The sequence below is a fragment of the Calonectris borealis genome, chromosome 6, assembly GCF_964195595.1.
Source record: "Calonectris borealis chromosome 6, bCalBor7.hap1.2, whole genome shotgun sequence".
NCBI classification, from domain to species: Eukaryota; Metazoa; Chordata; class Aves; order Procellariiformes; family Procellariidae; genus Calonectris; species Calonectris borealis.
The window spans coordinates 11,367,420-11,392,744 of record NC_134317.1 but is presented as its reverse complement, the minus strand read 5'-3'; the positions used below and the strand labels follow the sequence as shown (position 1 = coordinate 11,392,744).

Here is a 25,325-nt window from a genome sequence, read left to right as displayed (position 1 = left end):
CTTAATAGTCTTATTCCTTCAAACACACACAATTGGCTTTTTTAGAGTTAAAACAAATCTGTTGGACTATTCATGTCTGTATGTTGTTACAGGATCAGGCCAAAGGAAGTGTGAAAAGCAATCTGCATGTCAAGTATCAATATTTTTACTGAATATTTTATAACTATGCTAAATCTGGAAGACTTTTATCAGTGAAGAGTTTATGTCGGTAATTCATAGATAGGGAACACTGCCTGAGAAATCTTTATCTTCTCCAAACAGAAAGTTCAAAAGAAAGGTAAATCCAAGAGAAAGCGTGGGGTGTTAAGGTGTGGAAATACACAATTCATCTTCCCAAACAATGCTAAACCAGCCTTTTCTGTGCTTGTGCAATCATCAAACAATTGAAGTTAATAACTTTGGTGCAGAATGAGATTAACTTGACTTTCAGAGACAACAGGTATGTTCTCCCACACCCACTTGAGTTACTCTTTTAACGTGAAAGTTAGTTTAAGCTTTAGTGGCTACTGTCTACATGCTGGGCATCACCTGCAATTTTGCCTGGAAACCCCTTTGACGAAAATGAGTACCAAATCACGACTGCATAAAGGAACAGTAATCATCATTGGGACTAAACCCAGATACAGAGAAAGAAGTAAATATAAACTGGTTTGCTGTAAATGGCTTGTCACCACAGAAGTGGAGATAAACACTGGTTAGTCCTCATCGCAGATTTATGTCTTGTTCCCTGTTCAGCAACAGAGCCAAGCACATGTGTAGCTTCAAAAATGCAAATATCCCATTGAATTAAATGGAGCTATCGGATACTGAATCAGAAAGAAAACTAAATGCCTTCAGTTTCTCTCCTCCCCTCCTTCCTTGGACCAGTAAGGCTGCTGTAGCCCTGGTTAATACTAGTTTGTGCCAGTAGTACAATGAACGATGCTTCAGAAATGCCTAGATGAATGCCTGCCATTTCAACAGTGGTTATAATCAGGGAACGCTTGCTAGTGAAAGCTAGAAAATCTCCTTCATTTTTTCAATTCAGATATTTCACCACAGCTTGAACTAACACAAACATTCAGTGCAGAAAATTAAATGAGTCCGTTGTCTGAGCATCCACTCATATTGTCTGTAAATTGCTCCTCTTCATTTCAGCATCCCTGACTGAATTTGTGTTTTAATTATTTATTTTTTTAATAGCAGGCTTTCAATTCATGATCCCATGTAAGTCCAACTCAATTGAGTCTGCATTGCCCTATACTGCTAGCAGATCAGGAATCAATCATAATGCTATCAGTCACAGAGTTGTACGGTATGCTTGTCCTGACGTTAACTAATGCAGGGAGATGTGATGACATGGTATGTCTCAAAATACCTGTGCATCTGATGCTTGTAAACAAAAATAATTAATTATGGAAAATATTGGTCAGAAGGAGAGGGTGCATGCAAGTCACTGTCTCTTTTCCTTATTCCCGAAATAGTTTCTGTTCCCAAATCTATTGAGAACACTGTTCCACTTCCACCTGATTCCTGAAGAAGTCTTCATATCAGATTAGTTTCTAATGCCACAAACGCGCCTGACTTGACTCATTCATTTATTTTACAATAATACAGCAGCTTGAAGTGCTTTAAAACTTGAGCTGAAGACATCGCAAAAATCCTAGAGGAAAGGAAAAGTAATGGTTTGATGAGAGATACACCTGTCTGGAAAAAAGAAAGATAGCAAGTCAGCATCAGTCAAGATGGTTTTGTGTAGACATTCAGACATTCAGATATCTGTAGTATATTTGACTTGGTCCCACAAGACTTTCCTATAAAATTAGCATTATAAATCTCCAGATTAAAAGAAAAGAGGATGTTTAATGTCCCATGATGAGATGCCTAACAGGCAGAAAAAGCAACAAAAATGATGATAATATAGTACTCTGCCTAACATAAATTGTCAAATGACACAATGAAGCAGAACTCAGAGAACCAATTTCTCTGCCTTAAAACACAAGCTACAAGCAGAGCAGAAAACCATCCACTCTTAACTTAGATTGGCTGTCTACCTAAGACATTTAAGTTGAATTAACTGAAGATGGGAAAGGTAAGAGGGCCTTAAACCCTAGCGTGAACATTTTAGAATTAAGCCTTTCAGAATTAAATGTAAAGGAAACTAAGGATATTTTATCTGTAAAAGAGAGAGCATCCACACAGGGATTTGGTGGGCTTTAACTAATGCAATTCAATGTCACACCTTTACTTAATTCATCTTAATCTTTCCCAAGTGTCCCACTGCAGCTGAGTTCTTTAGTTTGAAGTATTACTGTGAATCTAATTCGAAAAATAGCATTAGCTGAACCATTAGCTAAAGGCTTGTTCGTATGGGGAGGTTACTCAGTGCAGAGTAACCAGCTATTTCATATCTACTTTGTGTCAATACTCTTAGTTTACACTAAAGTGCTGTAGGCTGCATCACACCACCTCATATGCACTGAGAGTTTGTCTAAAGTAACTACTGTGTTTGAAATTCAGATTCACACCTCTTCACAAATCTAACATTTACCCGATTAAAAGCGGGACTTAAAAGATTTGAAGAGCAGGTAGGATACCAAACTATGATGCAGCGATAATGATGGCAGATTGATATTTATTAATCAAAAGTTCAAAGTTAAAACAGGAAAACGTAAAAAAAAAAAACCAAACAGCCTTTTGTAGATGACATGGATACTGCTAAAACCAATGAAGCCCAAGAGGATGTACATTCCCAGGGTGACAAGGATCAAGCCATTATGTTAAATGGGAACTTTCCATACATTATTTCAGGAATGGAAAGTCGACAGCGTATGGAAATCTTAATCTATGAAAGCCAGTAAAAAGGAAAATCTTGAATTTCAGTTGGCAGTGAAGAAGGGGAAAATGCGAAGGGCGCAAATGGACCTTGAAGACCAAACGGGGAGAGATTCTTGAAGAAGTAAAAAAGCCTTAAAAGGTTGGAATTGGAACTCTATAAGTTAATTGCTTGACACAGAAAAAAAAAGGAGGGGGTCTAGGGTTTTGCAGTCTCATAATCAAAAACATCATAGAGTTGCCCTCCCTTTACTGGTCTCCTCTGGTAGTACTCTCAAAAATTGCATCACAATAATAAGGAAATGTTGGAACAAGACAGGCTATTAGCCATTTTCCAAATCACATAGAGCGTATCTGTGACTGTCGGAAGCTGAAATAGCTGGGCTGCCAGCAAAACTGTGCAGCCACACATCTTTACCTGCAAATCCATCAAAATGGTCTTTCAAAACATTTGGAAGATAATGTTATGGCAAGTAAGGTTTTGTAAATGAAAATCAGATCTCACTAATCTCTTAGAATTATTGATTGTATTGGTAAGGTAAGAAATAAGGAAAAACATAAGTTTACTTTGTCTTCCAAAATATATTTGACAGTTTATGATGTTGGAATTTGTCCAGGAGACAGAAAGCAGAGAGAAGGGTTAGGTGGTCACTTTTCATCAGGGCATCAGGTTAACAGCCAAGGCCTCAGCCTTCCATCCTAAATCCATTTCATGTTGTTTGTTATACTACAGATTGGGAAAAGATGAACGCTAAACTGGGATATAATGGATAGAAATAGAAAACATAGGTATGAATTTATCAAGTTAACCAGGCCCTGGAGGGGACTAAAGGAAACTTCAGAGACCTTCAAAAAAGCTAGACGAATGGACAACGTAATGGCCAAGAAAGTTCATTGTATCTGCATGAAGTTATGCATTTAAGAGAAAAGGCAAACTGCTAACGTACCTTACAAATGAAAAATGGCTAAATACAGCTTCAGGTGGGGGGTTCTTCTTGGCAGGGAAAGGCAAGATGGTAAAGCTGTTGATAAGTAATTTTCTCACGTGCCTTTCTCATAATATAAGAAGTGAACAAGCTGGAATTTCTCTAAGGCCAATGCAAAGCTAATGAGTAAACTTTTTTGAAAGTAGTTATGACTGATTTTCTTTCAAAGTATAAGGATGCATAGAATGGAATTGTTCAGGACTTGTACCAGACTATTCAGTGCTTCAGCTGGAGGACGAAGAGTGCTAAATTTCCAGATTGCACCAAGCTGGACATGGCTGCAAGAATGGCTGCGATCCAGGTTCAGCCTCCTCTTGATAGTCTAGGAGTAAGCTGGAGAAGATGGAGCTCAGCTCAGTAAGGAAAGAGGAAAGGACCTGCACTGAATCTATGGCTGGGCTACAGGACAGCAGTATTTCAGAAGATGGTTTAGTAGGGCAGTACGGTTGTTCACAAGCCGGACATGAACTGATGTGCACATCATGCTGTTATGTATGAACTGGCTTATACCTTGTAAGACACAGAGGAATCATTTTCATTCAGTCTACACAACGTTGTTAAGATTTCAACTAGAAGTATTATGTCTGATTTGGGGCACGAAGCTCAGAAAAGACATGGCCTGGTCAGAAAGGACAGTAAGAATGATAAGAGATCTAGAAAACATGACCAAAAAGGCCTAAATGAACTGCACTTGTTCCCAAGGAGAATGCTAAAGGGGAAACATGATGAGAGTCTTCAAATATGTAAGAGGCCATTGCACAGACAAGTGGAAAAAGCAGTTTTCCCTGCCCATGGGAGGTATATAAGATGTAAATTGCAGCAAGAAAGTTTTAGGTCTGTTTTATTTTTCTGTCTTTCTAATAGCAAAGGTCACAAAACACTGGGATGGCCTATAGGGCTGTGGAGTCACCAGAGGTCTTTAGGAACAGATTGAACAAATACACAAGGAATGCTTTAGGAAGGAACCTAGATCATTGCCTTTGCCCCCAGGTGCCACCCGGCCTTGTTTGCTGTTGTGCAACAGAAAGCTCAACAACTCCATCCTTTCAGTGTGCGGATAAATAAGCAAGCAGATAAAATAGCATGAAGAACAATAAAAAGATAGAGTATCTTGACATAGATCTGTGGTAAAACCTCAAGCAGTCTGCTGTGGTCCAGCCATCTCCAGCCATCTCAAAGAGACCAGGAACTTCAGAGGATTCAAAGAAGAGCAACAAGTAGGATCAAGGGCATGGCAATTCATGAAAGATTGAAAAGACTGGGATTATTATCTTCAGAGAAAAACAAGGGAGACAGAATAAAAGTACATGAAGTAATGTCTGGTACAGACTGATCAGGAACTTCTTTTCTCATAGTGTAGAATAAAGTGACCTTCTCTCCACTACCAAACTGAAGGTGAGATATCTAAAACTAAAAAGAAAAAAAAAAAAACAAAAAGTAAAAAAAAAAACACCAAAGGAATTTTACAACAAGAGACTAAAATGGGGAATTTCTCTGCTATGGTACATCCAGCATTGATGCTAAAAACAAACAGATTCAGAAAGAAAATTTTTTACCCACATAAGTACATGAGACACCTTAAAGGCTGTGAAAAAAGTCTGCTTCAACTTGCCTGATACCAGCCCTTTGCACCACATTCTGCTGTCCCCCACGGCCCTTTATGGCTGCGCTCCATCCCTCGAGAGCTGTTCCTTAGCGAAACAACACGAGTGACTGAGGGAAGGATGCACGGCCTCCTGCCACCCGCTGCCGCGCTCCTGCTGGTGCGAGGACTGCGGCAAGAGCCACCGAAGCCATCCCGGCCGGCAGCCCCCTGGCCCACGGGGAGGTCACACTGCAAACCCAGCTAGCTGCTCGCAGTCGCAGAACAGGCGTGCGATGGGGGAAAGCAGCCAAAAAGCCGAAGTTTCAGATATTGCTCTTTTAAAAGACAGCGAAGGGGCCAAAAAGGAGGACTGCTTGTTTTTAAGAGGGTACTTTTCATCCCAGTAGACTGGGGACTGGCTGGTCGTACTTGCGCATCGCTGAAAGAACAGAGGACAGGTCTGGTCCAAGAACTTTCTGTCTTGGATATATAATGTGTCCTGAGCCAAAAACACTGCTTTGCCCCAAAGCAGTAACTTGAACAGACATTGTAAAATCATGGCCGTGTTATCATCCTAAGAAAACTGAGCGTGTGTATCAAGGAGGTGTATCTAGCTGTTTCTGTGTGTCTAGTTTATCCAATAACGAACAAACAGTGACAAAGGATCTCCAACCCGGATGACAGCATTCACAGTACCTATAAACAGCAGGGCAAAGGTCTTCATTGCAAAGTCTTACCCAAAGTTAATTTAACAAACCTATTTATTACTGAATAACTCCAACCATTAAATTTTCAATTATTTCTACATTTCAGCTAGTGCCTATGAAGAACTGAACTTGAAGGGGAATCAGTTTAAGGACACATCTCAGAGACATACCAGAAATTTTGCCAGAAATTTGTTTAAAACACAAAACAAACATCAAGAGACCAATTTCTGGGAAGGAATGTGGTGCTGCGTGTGGGCATTAAGAAAAATGTGACCTTTGTAATGCTGATACATCACAGTATTTTATACGAGCAGAGAGGTCCCTCCTCAGCTTCTCTCCATGGGTCCACTTTGGTAAGGAAGGGATACTGCACATGATATGGTCTCTCCATAGACGACCTCATTACCGGCAGCAGCTGTTTTTTAACATTAGAGCTAGTGATGTAGCAACACCAGAGTATTTTCAGCTAACAGCACTGATGCGGTTTTCAAATTGTACACGACTTCCAACTAGCTTGATGGAAGAGTACCATTTCTCCTGGTCCGCTAGAGCTTACAGGCTCTAGAGCATCACACCTGGCATAGCATTTGTGAAGTCCCTTTCACACTGACATAAGCCTCTAGAAGGCTTTGCGAGGAATAAGGAGGACCAACTGCGTCCTGCAGGTGAGACCCTGAAGAAGGACAGCACACCCTCACGTTTCGTGCCCAGGCAGATTCAGAAAGCCTGGGAGGTCGGTCAGGAGGCTGGCCCATATAATGCCAGCTCAGAAAGCCTCCAGAATAGCAATTACCGCCTGCTTGGGAAATCCAGGGAGCTTGGCTGAGCCTTAGGGACAACATAAAATGAAAGTGGTCAGAAGAACATCAGAATGGTTTGGCTGTGGGCTGGGGATATCCCAGACAATAAAGGCTGTTTGGTAAGTGCTGCTTTCCATCTGCAAAGCAGATGAGAATTCAACGCTGAGGATAATTTAAAAGTCAAATAAATGATTTAAAATGGCTTGTAATAAATAAACCCATGTTTCTTTGTAAAGTAAACTGCCCTTGTTTGCTGGCTGGATGCGTGCACACCAAACCAGACAAGCAGATGAAGAAAAACCAGTCGCTGGGTGGAAGGAGAGCCTCTTGCCCAGCCTGAGAGGAGCTGCAGTAAATGGTAGAAGAAAATATCCCATCAGTGCTTCAAAGGGCAGGTGGAAAAGGAGCTAGTGAGGGGATGAAAGCACATAACTGCAGAGGAAAAATGGTGACAGTAGACTGCGAGGTAACACACTGGATTTTTTTTCTGGGTCAAAGCTGTGGGGAAAAGCGTTGTCCCAAGACAAGAGGCAGCTTCCCTTTCCCGCAGCCCCTCCAGTGGGCTGACAAGTGTTGCAAAGCTGCTGGTGGTTGTGCAGTTGGTCCTAGCTGCCAGACAAAGTTAATTCTTAATTTTCAGAAGCCAGAGGCACGGAAGAAATAGACCCTGATAAAATATCTAGCGATAACCTTGCCAAAATGGCAAAAATAAATAAATAAATAGGGGTAGGAGATTCTGGGTCACTCATTGAATACAAAAGGGCAAACCCGACAAGGTGACCCAAAATCCATACATCTCCGGGGGAAAAAATAGCTTTATTCAAGAAAATCAACATATTATCAAAGACTCCTTATCAACACCAGTAGATGCAAGCTGACAGGCTGAAATCAATGCCAGCTATTGGAATATGAAGGCATGATAAAAAGCTATGACTTCCTTTGAAAAATGTGTATTTAGATGTAGATCAAGGATACTTTCATTTTGTCAGCTTGGCCATTTTTGATCAACTCACTTAGCATATTTAATTAAAGATATGATAATCAATCTCATTCCTAATTGCATGCAAATTGGCAATATTTTGCAGATCGCTTCCTGCTTGGGAAATGTGTCTGTTTGTAGTACAGCCCACTTATGTACTAAAATGGCTGCTTTTTCCCCACAGTTTACAGAGAAGTTAACAAAGCTGGAGCTGTCAAAAAAATAAAACATCCTGTGCTATAGCTGTGCATACTAATGAGTAGTCTTAATGCTGGTGAATTTTTCATGTAGAAATCAGTAAGTCAATGTCCTTAAAAAGGAAGAAAACCAGGTCTTATTTAGTGCCAAAGTAGAGAAATAAAATCATTTGGGAGAGATGGTGGAAAAAACCACAGAGCAAGTTCAAAACACCATTTTTCTCTTAAATAGAATGTGTTATCAAAGTAAGTTATGTTGGTAAAACAAAAGTTATCTGAATCACAAATAAAGAAAAGAACTAGAAGAGTAGGGTGTAGCATAGGCTGAGACAGCATTAAAATATTAAATGCAAAAATAGCAAACGGGCTGGGTCAAAACAGAAAGAGGACGTCGCTGTGTCTTCACCACAGAAACGCCGATCATAGGCATGTAAAATGGTTAATATTGCAGCTTCAAAGTTTAGTCTAGTGAAGGATGATTTTCATAACAATTTGGAGCTATAGGAACATGTCCTTTGACGCTAAAATAGACAAAGGCAAAGCTACAATGATTTCACTTCACCTTGCAGGAGCAGTATCCTGAAGCCAATGACGAACACCAGCCGCTCACGGTTACATCAGTCCGAAATTCCTACAAGGTAGCGGCTCAGGGTGGTACAGCCCTTTAAACAACACAGAGCAAGAAGACCACGGATGCTGTTTACTATTGGAAATCGTTAATAGTCTCAACTTACCAAATCTTTTAATACATCAAATCATTCCTACCTAATTGGTATTGTGGTACCACCTAAGAGGTCCTGCTGGAACTGAAGACCTGCTTGTGCTGGACACAACCTTCAAAAGAAAGAGATGTCTGTCCGTCCTTAAGTCTGTTATAATGTGTAAAGGCACAACCACCAACAGGAATATAATGTTCTTGATCTCTTGTTGCTGAATTTGCACATCCTCTTACCATTCCCTCTAAGATGTCTATTTTTTAAGGCTACAGCTAAATTAACAAAAGAAGGAACGTTAACCTTAAATCACCCACCGCAGCTAGGGGATCCGGGGAGGAGAGAGGGAGAGCAGGGAGCTGCTGTGATCCTCCCCTGTGATGTGCCTGACCCCGATCAGCAGCTGCTAGTGAAAGCACCACCTTGCACGGTCAGGCTGTCCCTTTGTGTTTGCATAGTTTCGAGTGAGGGTCATGGCTTCGGTGTCCAGAAAAAAAACACTTCTTTGCACAATGGAAGTTTTTTCAGATCTATAGTAAAGCCTGTAGCAGCAAACCAGCAGCAACACAGAGCACACACCTAAAAGAATTAGCAAGTTTTTGTGATTCGTCTTAGATGAATCGTTCCCTTTCCCTCTTAGTAGATCTTAAGTTTAAAGAAATTTGCATCAGAGTGTGAAAAAGAAATCTCAATCGCCCTCTAGAAAATGAGATACTGGTCATTAAACATTGCACTTCATTTAATTGTCATCACGTTGTGAGTAAGAGCAGTCATGCTGGCACAAATTGCAGTTTAATTGTTTGCAAAATACTCAAATACACAACATGCCCCTATTTGATGCCAGAGCCACTGACGCAGCAGCCCAGCCTTAGAAACGCGCTCACGAGCCCTGTTTGAGGAGCGGTAGCCCTGGAGCCGGCTTCGAAACACCGCAGCGGCTGTTATCCCCCGCACGCTGCTGACTGCGCTGTGCCCAGGTCCTGCGTCCCCCTCCCGTGTCGTGTTGTCCCCCTGCCCACAGGTGACCAGCTCACCAGCAGTCCCACCAGACGGGAACTGGTCCATCACTTCCCTGTAGCCTCCACGCAGACGGGCGCTCTCATGCAGATGGCCGCGGGTCCTGCCTGTCCCCAGCCTCCCCCTGACACCTTAAAGCCCTTAAATCACTTTTTAAACTGCTTCCTCCTCACAGGGACATTTCGGGCCACATCACAGCCCACCAGAAGCTACCAGCAACCCAGATTTATTCCCTAGGGACCTTTTCCAACCTGGGAAAGGTGGGATAAGATACTGCCCGCTGTCACACCACTAAGCACGCTAACTTGTAGCTGGGTTTTTTTCTAGACCCCTTACAAGACTCCCTGGCTTCGCAATTACCAAAGAATACGCATAGCCGGGGTACAGCAAACTCGGCACCAGGGACACGGGGCCACACCGGCTGCAGCACCCGCTTTGTGCTATGAAATAAAGGATTTCTGAAGGTGAGCATGAAGAGGGGGCTGCAGCCAGGAGCTGTACCTGGAGGAGCAAAGCACACATGATTTTGTAGGCAGTAAGAAAAGCAGAGGAACCGAGGGAGAGCAAAGCGGGGGCCAGCTAGCAGGCACCTTTTTGGAGATGTCCTACCTCCATCAGACAGCTGCCCTCCAGCCCCAGCCGGGCACAGCATTCTCCCAGCCAGGGACGGTGACAGTCCCCACTCCCCAGCAGCTCAGGAGAGCCACGGCAAGCAGCGGGAGAGCAATGGGGGAAGGAGAAGCCCCCAGGGCCGCACTGGACCACGCTCACAGGAAAGGAGGCTCCCATGGCAGCTGGCGTCTTTTCCCATCAGTCACACACTTACCCTGGGAATTACCGTACCTGCTGCTGGAGAGCACTGGTTAAACTGCTGGAGGGCGCTGGGAGGAAAAGGTTACGAGTAGCTGCCATCTGCAGCAAGGCAGTCACAGAGCAGGGCAATCCACAGAGAGAACAAAATATGGGTGATCTCAGCCCAAAAGAGATCATCTCATTAATTGCAAGCAAGTCACATGCTTCGTTGCACAACCTGAAGTAGCATCCCACAGCAGGTTTTCCCCTCCAGATTCACAGCATCAGGTACCAGGCACTAAGCTGGTACAAAATGCAAGTTTAGGGGACGAAGAGGGAACTTGCCTTCAGCTTACTTCCTAAAGCAGGGAGGCTGCGGCAGCCGCGGCACCGGGCGGTTTGTCTCTCCATTTCCCCTTCCTTCTCCCGTAACTTCTGCAGCCGCCCGGCAGGGACAGGCAGGTTTGCACCTCCCTGGCCCCAAGGCATGCTCCAGTGCATTCCCCATGGAAAGGTGGCCAAAGAGCAGCCACCCCAACCTTTGGGGACAGTCCTTACCCTGTGGAGAAGGACTCTCCCCAAGGGGTGAAAAACTTGGAAAAAGTCAACTTCGTTGGCAGCGCCGTGGGACCCAAGTCTGAGCCCCTCTTAAAATAGCGCTTAAGGATGCCAAGAAGTCCCAGTGCATCTCGTGTTGGCACCAACTTGCCACCAAGGGCAGAGGAGACGCAGCCCTGGGTGCGCATGGGAGTAACGCGGCTGTGCAGCTCCACGGGCAGCGCAGCCACGATCGGTACCGCTCGTGCCCGCCTGCCTCCCCCCGAGCACAGAGACCCCCAGAAACCGGGGACGGCCTTTGCCACAGCCCCTCCAGCGTTTCAGTAAGTGAACTGCCGGCAACTGAATCTATCTCCCTCCTTTTCCTGCTTTGTGCTGTGGAGACCCAAAGTGGAGGATGGAGGTGGCTAAGGAGCACATCCCTGTCTTTCTGCAGCAATTTCTGATTCATCTGCCCCTAACCAGCCCAACCTAGCGATACATCACAAACTGTTTGCATCGAGCAGACCCACGAGTGCGTGGCTGTGGCTGGATGAGCTCCTTCTGAATGTCAGGATTTATGGCCACCTCCATACCACCGGTGCCACGGCCAGCACGGCAGGGACTCACCCGCAGGTTAGCTCCTTTAGCTGCTCTGAAAAATGGCAGAAATAGTAAGGATGAGGCAAAGAGAACGTCACAAGGAACAAGGAGATAAATTATCAAACAATTGGAGGAAAAAAAAAATACAAAACCAAAGAAAATGAGGGCTTGACTGTAGCTGACGTTATGCAAGAAGATGAGGGGAAGCAGCATCTCCCACTAGGCTGGAAGAAGTCAGCACAGAAGAGGGCTGCAGGGGAGAGGAGCACCTTGACTGCACGCTCTCTGCCCTGGGGTGTTTTGTTTGGTTTTTTTTCTAAACAGAAGGTACAAGTCCAGGCTCTGCTCCCAAAGTTCCTGTTGGAGATGGTCCCCAGCCAAGCGGGAGATCCAAAAAGCCTCTCAGAGCAGCTGGAACAAAGCTTTGCATCTGGAGCCATGTACGACAGAAAAGCTCAAATCTGTCTGCTCCAAACGTTGAGGAAGTTTGGATGGGGGTGGAAGCCTGATGGCCAAGATCTGCCTCTCCTCTGACAAGTTAGCCATAAGCAAAGAAGTTATTTCTCTCGTTTTAACTCTCCGGGCCCAGAAATGGAAATGGTTTCTCTCACAGACACTGTCCAGCAGGAAAAACTTGAGCTGAAGGATTTTGCTTTCGTGGTTATAGCAAAGACAATATAGCGGCTTGCAAGGCAAGGCCAACAGTGAGCGCATATTAGATGGCTTTTCTTGGCTTTCAGATGACTTTTTATTTTTCTAGATGACTTTTTATTTTTTAAATTACTTTTTTGGGGGATTTTTTGTTGTTGTTTTACATTTCTTTCACAAACAAGTCTGTCTAGCAAGCATCACTTCCCTGTGACTGCTGGCGAGTGGCAGAGGTGGCTTCTCCTCCCCTGCGTTCCCCACCACACCGATGGCAACGGAATAGCCGCCGTTTGCAAATGCTTATCCCATAACGGCGACTGCTGCGCAGCGGGCAAAGGTCTCCAGATTTGTTTCAATTCCCAAAATTCACGACGAGTAGTCTGATTTTCAGAGAAAAGCTAAGGGCTTGCTAAGAAAGCCAAAGAAGAAGAAACCCAGAAACAACCATTCACCTTGTGAAAAGCATGCCTTAAATCTTTTCCCTTTTTTTTTTTTTTTTTGGCTTTGTTTAGTCTAGTTTTGGATTTCTCTGCTGGATCAAAAGGCACTTGTTTGAACAAGGCACACAATGTGGGTTTGCTTCCCGAGCTCCCTCGCCGTGCCACGTGCATCATCGCCAAAGCCGTGCTGGGGCTCACCCACCGTGGGAGCAGCACGGGTGTGTGACGGTGGCATCAGTAAGCGTTTGTGCTAAAATGCTGAGATTTGAGAGAATTCACAAATATGCTTGCAAACACCTGGGAGACAAACAAACGACGACACGGCTGCGAATTACATGGTTGCAAGGACAGCTGGAGAGCAGCGATTAGCAAACAACCCTGCGGACGGGATGGGGCAGGTAAGCGAGCGCCGGCGAGTGGGTGAGCGGAGAGAGATCGCATTGCAAAACCACGTACGGGCCGTCGCTTTATCCTGGTGCCTTCACACGCACGCACTGACCCCCCGGGCTGCATTCCGCTTGCGCAAGATCCTCCGACCCAAGGAGCGACGTTGACTTGGAGCCAGGCAAGGAGCGCGGCCGGTGCTGCCGGTGCCGGGAGCCCGCGAGCCGGCCCGGGGCCAGGCTGACAGGCAGCACTGCAATTTGGCTCCGACGAGAGCAACCCAGTACAGGTACGGACAAGATTTATTTTTCCTGTTGGAACACATTCATCTGCAGATTAGCGGCTGCTCTGCGCACACCGAGTCTGGATACCGCCAGTTAACTCTTCTCTGCCAGCCTACAGCCGTCCCGCTAGGCAAAACACCCACACAGCAACAGCGCCCAGCTCTCCAGCCAGCACCTGGTTCCTCTGGGATTAGTGTCCTGCGCTTCAAGCACGTAAACAGGTGCCAGAGGCACACTGACACGCAATTTTTTTTTTTTTTTTTTTAAATTTTTGAGGGAGAGAGAAAGAAACATCTCTAAGGCAGGGGTTCCCTTTCCTAGAGGACAGCAAAGCTGGTGTTTCTGGGCCAAATCCAAGACGGCTCTGTAAAATTCCCAGTTTCTAATTTTTACAGACAAAAAGAAGCCAAAATCTTCAAAAGCAAACCCACAGCTTCTGTTCCGTATTTAGGGTAGACTACATTGAAATCTAATTATCTCCCTGCAACATCCTGTGCAGTCGAGGCAGACTGAGAGGGATCTTCAGGGATCGATTCCTTCAACCTGCCTTAAACACCCACCTGGGGCTGTGACCCAGCACCCAGGGATGCTACACAGAAATAACTCCAGATCCCGTCTTCTGCGACATGTGAGTCCAACTGCGCCTTTACATTCGGCAGAGCAGCTTGTCCTTCCAAATATTGGCCTCTTCAAACACCTAGAGGTGAAGGAACATCTTCGGTGCATGTTGACCCAAGGGACTAGCAGCAATGGCAAGATCAGTCAGTGAGAGGAGGCAATTTCACGGTTTATGCTTTATTTTCCTTTTTTTCCCCAGATTATGGCGATCTAATAACTGGATTTAGAGTTCCCATACAGCCACACAACAGTTTGCTTCTCCATTCATTGGATCCAGAAATGTCCCTGGTTTGGGGACAGCTGCTGAGACGTAAACAGAATATGACACGCTCTTACGGCCGGTGGGGGAAGCGCACCTCTTGCCTGCCGCAGCGTCCCACATCTCCGACCTGCCGCAGGAGAGGTTCCTGAGCAGTGAACGCTGATCACCGTGCTACAAGAAAATCAGTGGTTTGGAAGGCAAACGTTGATACAGCAGTTGGAGAACTCTTGGACAACTGAGCTGGAGAGGACTTGCCACTCACTCTGTAAGGAAGATGGGGAAAAAAGAAAAGCATCTGCTAGAGACATGGTTCATATCAAAGCTAAGCAGGAGTCTCTGCAGTTTTTAGACGTGAAACAAAAGGACAAAGCACTGTTGGCTGGAAGAGGAAAGGGCAGAAAGACAAAAGGTGAGAGGAGAAGCACTGCTGAACCCAACCTGACAGGCAATCCATGCTGCCCAGAGAGCTCTTCAATCACTGCAAAAAACCACTTCTTTTTGGATGACAGAAGAGCGTCCTTCAAGGGACACAGTTCCTGCCTCTGTAGAGCCAATACATAAAATGTAATTAAGCTTAAATTTCCAGGGACAGCTGGTTGTGGAGCCACCTGTAAAGAAGCAGTGCCATCCACGCCAACGTACATCCCAGGAGGCTGGGCGTGTGGGTGAGGGCTTTAGAGGACTCTGCACAACACGAAGAAGCAGATATCTTAGCAACATTTCTTGAGACCCTTCCCGTCCTTAATCAATGGATAGGAAGAACAGAAAGAAATCAGGGAGGCAATCGCATTGTAAAGTGAGAGATGAAGGGTTTGTGGCACATTCTTCCAGCGGGAGGAGAGGCTGTGTACTGTGGATGGCCACCACATCAGTAGAAGCCACCCCAATTTTCTGAGCAGCAGGCTCAGGCAGACTAAACAACTTGAAAGGGATTGAACTGGCACGAAGGGAGGATGAAGGGGAGCAGCCATTGAGCCAGGACGTTCAGAACAAAAGCGAGGAAGGAAAGGAGCCGGTTGCCTGCACAGCAGAGCCACAGAGTGGGTAACAACACAAAAATCAACAGTTACGACACATTTGCAGGCACAAACTTGGCACAGCGGTGTTACCAACACCTGGTGGAAGGATTCACAGGCCAAAGCGTTAGCACCAACGGAAGGCAGAAAGGCAGGTCGCGGGAGAGGAAGGGCAGGGGCAGCCTCTGGCAAAGTCGGTAGGAACCACTTTTGAACCAAAGCTGTGTCTACCCACTCAGGCAGCTCAGTCCGCCCAGGACACCAAAATGTGCCTTCTCAGCCCACACAGGCCACTCTAACCTGAGCTGCCAACTCCCAGCTCTGTCGCTCAGGGCCAGGGCTCTTCCATCCCACGTGTTGCTCCTTGGATGGAAAACGTAACCCCAGCTCAGCTCCCGAGCAGGGCCATCTCCTAAACACGGCAGGTTCATGTGAAAGTCAGTCCTGGAAGCCAAATTTATAAACAAACTCTTCCACCTGCTGAGCCTGTGTTTGCCAAACCCAACCTTACCCAAACCTCCAGCTGGGCTTGCAGAGCTCTGTGGTTTCTTTCCCCGTGCTTATCTCCAACCCTGCTCCTATTAACAGCTAATTTCCCTTCTATATCCTTGTCTGCCTACTCAAAGTAGGATCTTGGGTTATCACCTCCCGAAGGCAGGCTCCTACGGCAGCTCGCCACCCTCCGCTCACGTGAGACCAGACGAATCCTGCCAACAGCCCCAAACCAGGAGCTTGCTGCCCCGTGACCCTCCGGGAGCATCTCCATTTGACCCAGCTCCTTGATCCCTGCGTGTTTGCCAGGGATCTCCGGTACCGCAGTGCAAAAGCCATCCCACTCCGGTAACAGGGTGTAGGGAAGAAGGAGAAACTTCACCTGAATCGAGTCAAAAATTCTCCAAGACCACCTGCTGAGGACCACCACCGCAGAGGCCGCTCGCGCGTTTGCTGGCAATACGGCCCGGCTCCCTGGCTTACCATCTCTTTCATTTAACTCCAGCACAGGAAGCTCCACAGTGGACATCGGCATGAGAGAGAAAAAGGAAACGTTTTCAAATTTAAAAGTAACGTGAAACCGAGCAACCACTAAATTGCCTGGTAATCGCAATCATTATATTTGTTGGAAGGAAACAGAAGACGACCCAGCTAAGCACTATGTATTTAGCATTTTAAAGCTAAAAGTAGCAGTAACTACATCAGCAGGGAGAAGGAGTTTGAACAGAAAGTGAATGATCGCCAGCAATTATTTCCGAGTATTTTAAGTAAGCGCCCTGAAATTGGAAAAGGCAACACACATTCAAATCTCTGTCCTGGCTTAGAGGAGAAATAGGAACAGGTGAAGTATTATGGAGAGGGGAGGAATGGTAAAGCCAACCATACAGAGAAGTTAGAGGTTAGGAAAGATCGATTATCTATAAAGAAGGAAGATGTACTTAGGGAAGATTTAACACTGGGAAGGATTTTAGATTTTGAAGGGAGGACTCCTCATCTCCTCTAATAGTTCAGCTTCCCAGACCAAACGGTGTCTCCTGGTCCACAAATGAACCCCCTCCGGGAGTCAATAACCACTTTGCATGGTTCAAAGGTTAATTCGGCACTGCAGTTCCGAGATGTCAGAGAGTTTGATCAAACTTCAGCAATAGCATAGAGTTATAATGTAATAACATATTAAACTACCTAAGGACATGCTTTTCACTTCGTTTAGGAGGATGCTAAAACCGAATCATGCTTCGTGTGCACTCTTCATCAACCATAGCTGTGGGTTAGCTCCATCACGAGGAGATAATTTCTCCTGAGTCACACCCGGGGTGCAGCGCTAGACATCAGCTTCTTAAATTAATGCCCGTATCTGCAGATCCATATAGCTTCTTCTCAAGCTTACAGAAGTCCCAACATAACAGATCTCTGGACCATGGATGCTGATTTTCAACAAGTCTTGAATTTCAGGAGAAATTCCACAAGGGTGGAAGGCGGCTAATATTTTGCCTGTTTATAAAAATATATAGTTAGAGAGATTGGATTATTACAGGCCTGTCAGTCTGAAAGTAATCCCCGGGAAAAGAATAGTTGATATAGAGTTAAAACAGATTACTGCCAATCAACATGTTCGTGGAAAACAGATCTTGTCAAAATTGATTCTCATTTTAATAGATTACGGTTTCCTTAATAGAGCAATAGTATTAACGCAGCAATCCACCACACCGCAGCTTTCCTCAGTCAGGTTGGGCCGGTCCTGCTCTGAATCAGAAAGCAGAAAGCCTGCCTAGCGTTCCTTAAAATAAATTAAAATCTGGCCAAAGGCTTCAGGACGTAACTGGAAAAGGGAACTCTTTGGGGTAGCGGGGTCCCACTGGGATCTCGCATTGGCTCTGTGCTGGTTAGCGTCTTTACTAACAGCCTGGGCGGTAAGAGCATTACTGCGACCGTGGGTGATGGAGATGAAAAGATTAAGGAGCCGCTAGAAGAAGAGGAGGCTGCGCTGCTGAGAAGCAGTGATGAGAGTTGCCTGATGGAAGCAAGCGAGCAGCAGCTCGGTGCCAGCCCCGGCACGGCTCCGTGCAGCCCCAGCGCGGTCGGGCTGGGGGAAGAGCCGCTCTGAAAGACAGCAGGAGCACCAGATGGGGCTTGAAACGAGCAGTGATGGCCTCAAGGGCTGATGTGATCCATGGAGGAGAGCAGGGAATGTCACACAGGAATGGGAACGCTGCTGTGGCTATTGCAATGCCCACTCCGGTTTGGCAAACGCCGGATGAGAGGGATGTACGGCTCTGCCGCGTGGCCCAGAAGAGATCTCGCTGCAGCACAAGGAGCCCATGGCTCTTGCCTGCTGCCCCCCGAGCATCCCGTGTCTGCAGGGCCGTCAGCGGTGAGCAGGCAGGAGCCTACCAACACTTTGCTTGGAAGATAAAGCGGACAAAGACGACTGGAAATAAAGTCTATGCTTTTAGCCCCTGGAACAACCATCATGAGATTTGGCCTCCCTGTCACCGGAGCGGTTCAAAGCTGGGATCAGAGAGCACACGCTTCAGAAAAAGCTAATTCAAAGCAGCACTGGGCAAGGGCGACTTCGCCATGTCTTACACAGCTTACGCGAACAGTCACAGGTCATTCCTTCTGACCACGCAGCCGGCACCACTTCCAAGCAGTTATTAAAAAAAAAAAAAAAAATACTGCTAGCTCAGAAACCTGTGTTTTAAGTCCAACTCACAGCAGCGTTTGCCTGGTGTGAAAGGCACCTGGGGAACCTGCACGCAAGCTGCAAATCACAGTGTAATACATGGTATTATTAATAGCAACCTACAGCAACACAAGAATTCATCGCTAAATCCTGCATGGATATCTGTTCCAGTACAACCATCCCGTTGTACTTAGGCACTCATTCCGCTGCGGCTATGGCCATGGCCCTCGCACCTCTGAGCGGCAGGAGGGGAGTAGGTGGCATCTGCCTCCCTCCTGCCGCCGTTTTATTCCGACCCCTGCGAGCCCGAGCTGGAGACCCACAAGAGGGCGGTCGGGGTTGCGTTTTCCCTTCGACTGCATCTTTTTCCACCTCAGCATCCTGGGGAGGCTCACCACAAAGTCGCTTTTCATCTTCTGTGGCCACTTACAGCTACTTTCTGAAGAGAACGTAATAGGCGTTATCATATGCCACGATATATACAGATAACAGAAAATGTTTACTGCGGATGAAGAAGCTATTTATTAACTGTAGTCCCTGGAATGTTTGTGGTATGTGGGGCAGCCTGTTTTAGAGCTGCATCAGCCAGCAGGCCCCCAGATCACATGGCTGATCATGCTGGTGTTTGCAGGATCAGGGTGGCCACAAAGTTTATGCTGGGTTTTTGAAGACTGAAGCTTCTTCTCCTATTTTTATTTATTCAGAAATTTCAAAGCGATCACATTAAAAATAGATACAAAATATTAGACAAAATTAAATGTCTCCTTCTGAGCTCAAGAGAAATGTTACACCATTATCAGTGTTGAACTCAGCTTTAAGACCTCAGTCACCACCACAAATTTAATTCAGACCTAGATACTACCATTATACTATCATGAGTATTATATAGTTGTGTCTTTGACACCTCTTGAAATTTCCTTATCTCCTGTTTCCACCTCCCTCGCTTTTTTTTACCCCTCCAAAACAAGGCTGTGCTGCTTTCCCCTTCTCCTGCACAGCACAGCCCACAGGTACGGCAGCTTTCCATCTGTTCTCCTCTCCAGTTCCTCCACCCATCCCACGTCTGCTCTCCCTCCTGCCTGGTCACCTTCTCTTCTCTCCTCCTTACCTCCTCACCCTCTTCTGCATCTCTCCTCAAAACCCTGTCTGCCCTCACGTGCATGCAGCTTAACCCCCCCTTGCCTCTCCCAGCATGGCACCGTCCCCCTGACCTCCAAATAGTCTGCACTTTCGCTGTCTGGAGTTAGTTTCCTCCAAATCCACCTAAGATCCTTTCCAATTTGGCTTTGTTTTGTGGTTTAGATACCTTCTACAACCAGTCAAGACAAAACAAATTTTTTTTTTTTTTTTGAAAGAAAGTACAGCATTGGGAAGGCCAGTCTATGTAAGCCATTCAAAAGCAACTAAAAGGCAGCAAAAAAAGGTTTCTCCTCTGCATTTGACCCTACAAAAGTCACAATTGCAAAATCCTTTTGATAGCGCTGTATCACACCAAGAAAATGGCAGCAAAGAGTCACAACCCTTCGCTCACGCAGGCTCTCGAGGGTCTCCAGACTGCCCAAGGCAGGAGGGACTCACCGCCGGGGGATGTATGTAAAACCTCCCGGTGGCAGCTGGGGGCACGCTGAAGCCTCTGCCATGGAAGGAGAGACATTTCTCTGGCCACCACCGCCGCAGCGAGCATCCCACCCTCCCCGGTGGCCACCCACTAGAGGGAAGCAGCTCCCACAAGTTACTCTCCTGCAGTGCCGAGGTCTCTGCAGGAGTTGGATCAAGAGTGCCCATCCTTTGGAAGATACCCCTGCCCCGAGAATCCCCAGCCCTGCTGGGGGAGCGGGAGGGCACCTGCCAGGCAGGAGCGCTCGGGCTCAGGGCTCAGGGCGGACGTTAACTCTGCAGCAGCAGCAAAGCGACTGCTTACACAGGTGACTGCTTCTGCTGGTGATGCACTTGGATTTGGCACTGAAGCCCACGCTCCCGTGTTAACTAGGTCTCACTCCGCTTGCTTCCTTCCTTTGCATTATTTCTACAGCAGCCCCCTCCCTGTCCGAGGTTTTTCATTACACGGATCACGCCTCCCCACAGAGCTCTAGCAGCAAATACGAGACAGACACCAGGGATGCACAGAACAGGCAGGCGTAAGGAAACACGAATTAGAGCCCTGCCTTGGCATTGCATGGCAAGTGTAGGGGTGCAGGGAATTAAGACAACTTCCTTCCCTGTAATCCTTTAGAGGGGCATGAGAAAGCATTTCTTGTTTCTTCAACCAAAACGCATAAAAGAATTTCAGTGGTAGAGAGTGTCATACAAGAAAATAAGGTCTCTCCTAGGATGCAGCGCTCACAGCCCCGCTCTGGGACCTCAGCCTTGCTCCGCTGGCTCTGCCTGCGTTTGGCTACAGCTGCCACTCTCCTCTGGCTCACCTGCGCGAGGCAAGCTCCTCAGCGTGGGCCCGAGCTCCAAGATCTGCACTGCGCTTGCCAAGGCAGTCCCTGCACACAGCTGCTAGGTTAACTCTGCTTTGGCTGACATGCCAGATACTGAAATAATACAACATTTTGAAATAATACAACATTAAAAAAAAAAAAAAGAGAGTTCATAAAAATACTTTATCCTTCCATTTCAGCTGGCTCCCTTACCCTAGCTACATTTCAGCAGCAGACAATAGTAGCAACTAAAATGTATTGACAAGTCAAGGTCCTGCTCGCAACGGGGAAGGTCAGGGACAGCATGAGCAGTGATAATCCACCCAGCAAAGCTGCCTGGGACAGAAGCGACAGCGCCATCAGCAAATCAGATGATCCACGCAGGTAAACTCTTTCATATACAAGCGTTTTGTGGAGATTTAAGTTAAAATGGTCTACCTACCTGCTATTATTCTCAAGGCCTTCCACCAATTTTTGATGTTTACTGGATAATTGAAGGGAGCTCACTGAGGTAGGTTGGATTAAGTTACAGAAGTTAAATCTGCACCGTAGCTGGAAAAATCCACGCTTCACAAGTGTGCATTTGTCACGTGGACTCTATTAACCACATGGAAACAGCCATTAACTGTATTATTTCCCCTTAAAAAGTTAAAAAGCTAACAGAGGGGAGAAACCTTCCCTGTTTGTTAAGATCCACAAGTACACAGACCACATGCAATGCTCTTCCGCAAATAAGAGGTAAAAGAAATAAGTTACTGCAAATTATCCTTAAACCCACCTTTCATCCAATTTCTGTCAAGCAGCGCAAACCCTTTTCAAATGCATCTTCTCTTACCTAGATGAAGACATGCAGGAAATTCAGACAGCTAGTTCTGTTTGGGCAAAAACAAAGCAGAGATCAAAGCTAGCTTGTAACAAGCATCTAAGTTTGGCCTTAACACTATGTTCTTCACCTAAAAGGCAAGTAAGCTAGTTGTGGGCAATTTACTTCTGAAATTTTAAACCCAAGTTTGGAGGCCATTTGAGACCTAAAATGGACAAGAACCGATCTCAAGAAATTGCACAGCAGTTGTGAGAATCAGGAAGACAGAATTTTTACAAAAAACAACATAACAAAAATATCAAAGAGCAATTTTATTTAGCTTATTTGGCACAAAACTTACAAGAACTGTTTTGTTCCCTTCTTAAATTTAGTACAACTAGCAAGGAAAAAAGGCATACTAATACATTTAATAAGCTGTACAGCAAGTGAATGTGGAAAGAGGCACCAGAAAGATCTACCAAAAAATCAAAGTGCATGAAAAATACCTACTCTGAGCGCCTCACGGTATTGTATTAAGGCACCACTCCTTTAGAAGGTTTACTGAATACATCAAGTGTGCAACTTCTTGGTTTGGAATGTAAGAGTCCTTCAGCCTGTATCGGAACTGGATACCGCAACCTCTGAACGGAACAACACTTCTCCTTGTACATGTTATTTGGAGAGACCTCTTTCTGCCCAACATCATCTCTCAGCCAGGAGCGTCACTGTCATATGCTTTGAGAAAGCCAACATAGGATATCAGGGTGACCAGCATTTTACTTCAGAGTTTTAAGCTGTAGTGTACACCAGGCCTACGAATTCTTTACAATGGTTTTATAGAAAAGAAATGCTGCAGAGACAAAAGTAACATGGGACATATCAGTAACTATGTTATTGATAATTTATCAAAAAAACTTTTAAGGACTTCCTGGAGTATCTCTTTTGAAAAAAAAAAAACATCTGAGTAGTGTTATAATTCAGAATAATTAAATACACTTTTCAACAGAATATTACAAAGCTTCCTTTAGGACTAGCAATCAAGTCTGACAAATTCCACAAGACTTCAGGAACTTTAAGTATGTAGAAAAAGGCCAATATTCGACAGTGGTGAGTGTTTTTCATAATTGGAAACATTTAATGCAAGTACCTGTAACTGCAAATCATATTATACTGGTGTGTATATACACACACATACACACACACATACAGAAACATCATTACAAGAGCCAAACAGACACCTTGGTTCATCGTGGATTCTGCACATCACTGCTCTTAAGTACTACAGAAGTTGCACCAGGTTTTTTATTCCACATCTTCATTAAGAACTATTCTTTTAGGAACCAAATCGCTTCAGTTACAAGAAGAGGTACCACAGGCCAGATTCACATCTAGTGTGAACAGGTTCCAAACAACCAAACAGAAGTTGCATCCGCTTCCTACCAGCTTTGACTTTGGTTTTGCTGCTCAGCTGGACCACCAGTCTCCTTTACTTGCAGGAAGAAGTTTGATAAGAAATCAATGCCCATATCAAAACTTAAGTGGGAACCAGTAAATGCAGAATATTGTATCAAACCATTGTACACCACCTCTACTGTAGAGAGTTTCAAACATCTCAGGAGCTTGAGACTGCTTAACCTGAACTCTCGAAAAGCACATTTCTCTATGGACATGCAAAGGCATTTAAATATGAACCCTAGCTGTTACAATATTTCATTTTTTGTCCTCTTATGGTGTAGACCTCAAGAACACAACTGTGTGTCCCATTATAAAACCAAAGCACCCTTGAGCATTACAAATTCTAAGCAGCAACGGCTGAAAAGAAGGGCATCTGGAAGTGATCTACACATTACAGAGCATGGTGTTTCACAAGTCTCAGAATAGTTCAGTTCATACTTTCTGGGATAACTTTCCCTATACCTTTGCCCCAATACAGAGCTGTAGTTTTCAGTAACTCTTTTACCCCTGAATTATTTGCTACCACATATAAAACATGCCACAGAAGTGGCAGTCAGGGCTAAACATTTAATAACATGTCCTTTTTGTCCTTTATTAACAATTACAATCAGCAGAAAGAAAAACTATTCACTCAAGTCATTTATTTCATGATTTATATGCAAGTCATGTAGCAACTTAACATTGGTGTTATACATTTGTGCTTCCGTTCTCTGGCACTTGGAGGAGGAATTCATTTCCAGATAATCACATCTTGCTGAAGCATTCCTTTGCATTTGTCCAAACTTGAATTCCCTTTAAAAAAAGTTAAGAAACAATAGGTAGAAAGATACTTTGTTTGCAAACCTCATCAACAGACTTTCTTCCACAGAAGACTACAAAGAAGTCCCACAGAACTTCACACAAGAGTAAGGCAGAGACCACACTGGAATTGGACCACACTGCCTACTATGTATCAACATTAACATGTGACTGAGTTAGAGTAGGACAGAAGAGGTGGGAGGTTTTACGCTAGTGACTTCCAACCTTCTGTGACTGCAACGTTCCTAGTTATTCAAAGTTTGCATCTGATCCCCTGCTGATACAATATAGACACTAACCTGGCCTTTCAGAAACGTACCTTTTTGCACATGCTAATCTGCATAACAGCATAGCTTATAAGCGCCTCCTTCAAATCATGGTTCTTTTGTTCTTTAAACCGTTCAATGTCAGCCCAGGCACTTTTCACAAAGTCTCTGGAATTAAAAGCAATATTTCTGTTAGTAAGTGCTTTACATGTTGCATCCTCAGCTGATCTTCCTTCCTCTGAACCCTCAGCAGAGAAGCTATGTATGACGAAGTGCTCCATCTTTCAGACAGTAAACCAAGTTCTGTAGTTATTATGCATCCCACAGTGTCCTCATTTTATAATTGGCACTACCACCTAATTCTCCATCTTCTTCTTAAGGTTTTTAATCTAGAGAATCGGTTTCACAGGATGTATTGGGTTGTTTGGTTGGTTTTGTGTTTGTTTTTTTTTTTTTTTTTTTTTTTTTTTTTTTTTTTTTTTTTCTTTTCCCAGTAAGCATCACTGCCATAGAACCAGCATAATACAGAATATACTTTTCCTCCTTGGATCCTGTTGGGGTAACTAAGTATCTTTATGCTAACATTCAGCATACAACACTGCACATTTCTTTGTCAATTGTCAAGTCAGAATCTTGGTCTTTCCAACATGAAAACTCACTTGTCATCAGGATTTGAGACACTCAAGTACAACAAACATTTACAATGTAAATTTGACTTGGAAAATTCACTTCAGGAATTAATTTTGTTGGTTTGGTGATGTGTCTTCAGGTCTCCTTAACTAAAATGGAGGCAGATTTCTGTAATTCATAGCTTTCATTTGTGCTGGACTATACATACAAGGCAAGTATTCACTTGAAAATTGCTTCCAGAGCTACAAAAGCAGATCTCCAGTACTTCTGTCAAAATGATTAAGAAATTGCATTTACTGAGCGTCTTGTTGTTTTGACCTATTCATGAACTAGTCTTAATCTTTCCAGCTCTAATCCTAGCATATTAGGAGATACCACGTTTACCCCTTGT

At 44.9% G+C, this 25,325-nt stretch overlaps 2 protein-coding genes across 2 annotated transcripts in view; one reads left to right on the top strand and one right to left on the bottom strand.

The window, feature by feature from the left end:
• Nucleotides 1-25,325, top strand: part of PARP9 (poly(ADP-ribose) polymerase family member 9) — a 542,373-nt gene that overhangs the window by 279,667 nt on the left and 237,381 nt on the right. The gene's annotated exons all lie outside the window — the stretch shown is intronic.
• Nucleotides 22,105-25,325, bottom strand: part of SNX4 (sorting nexin 4) — a 35,444-nt gene continuing 32,223 nt past the window's right edge. The window contains 2 exon segments of the mRNA XM_075152811.1: nt 22,105-24,032; nt 24,358-24,472. Coding sequence (XP_075008912.1) covers nt 23,985-24,032; nt 24,358-24,472 — 163 coding nt within the window. The 3' untranslated portion in view covers nt 22,105-23,984.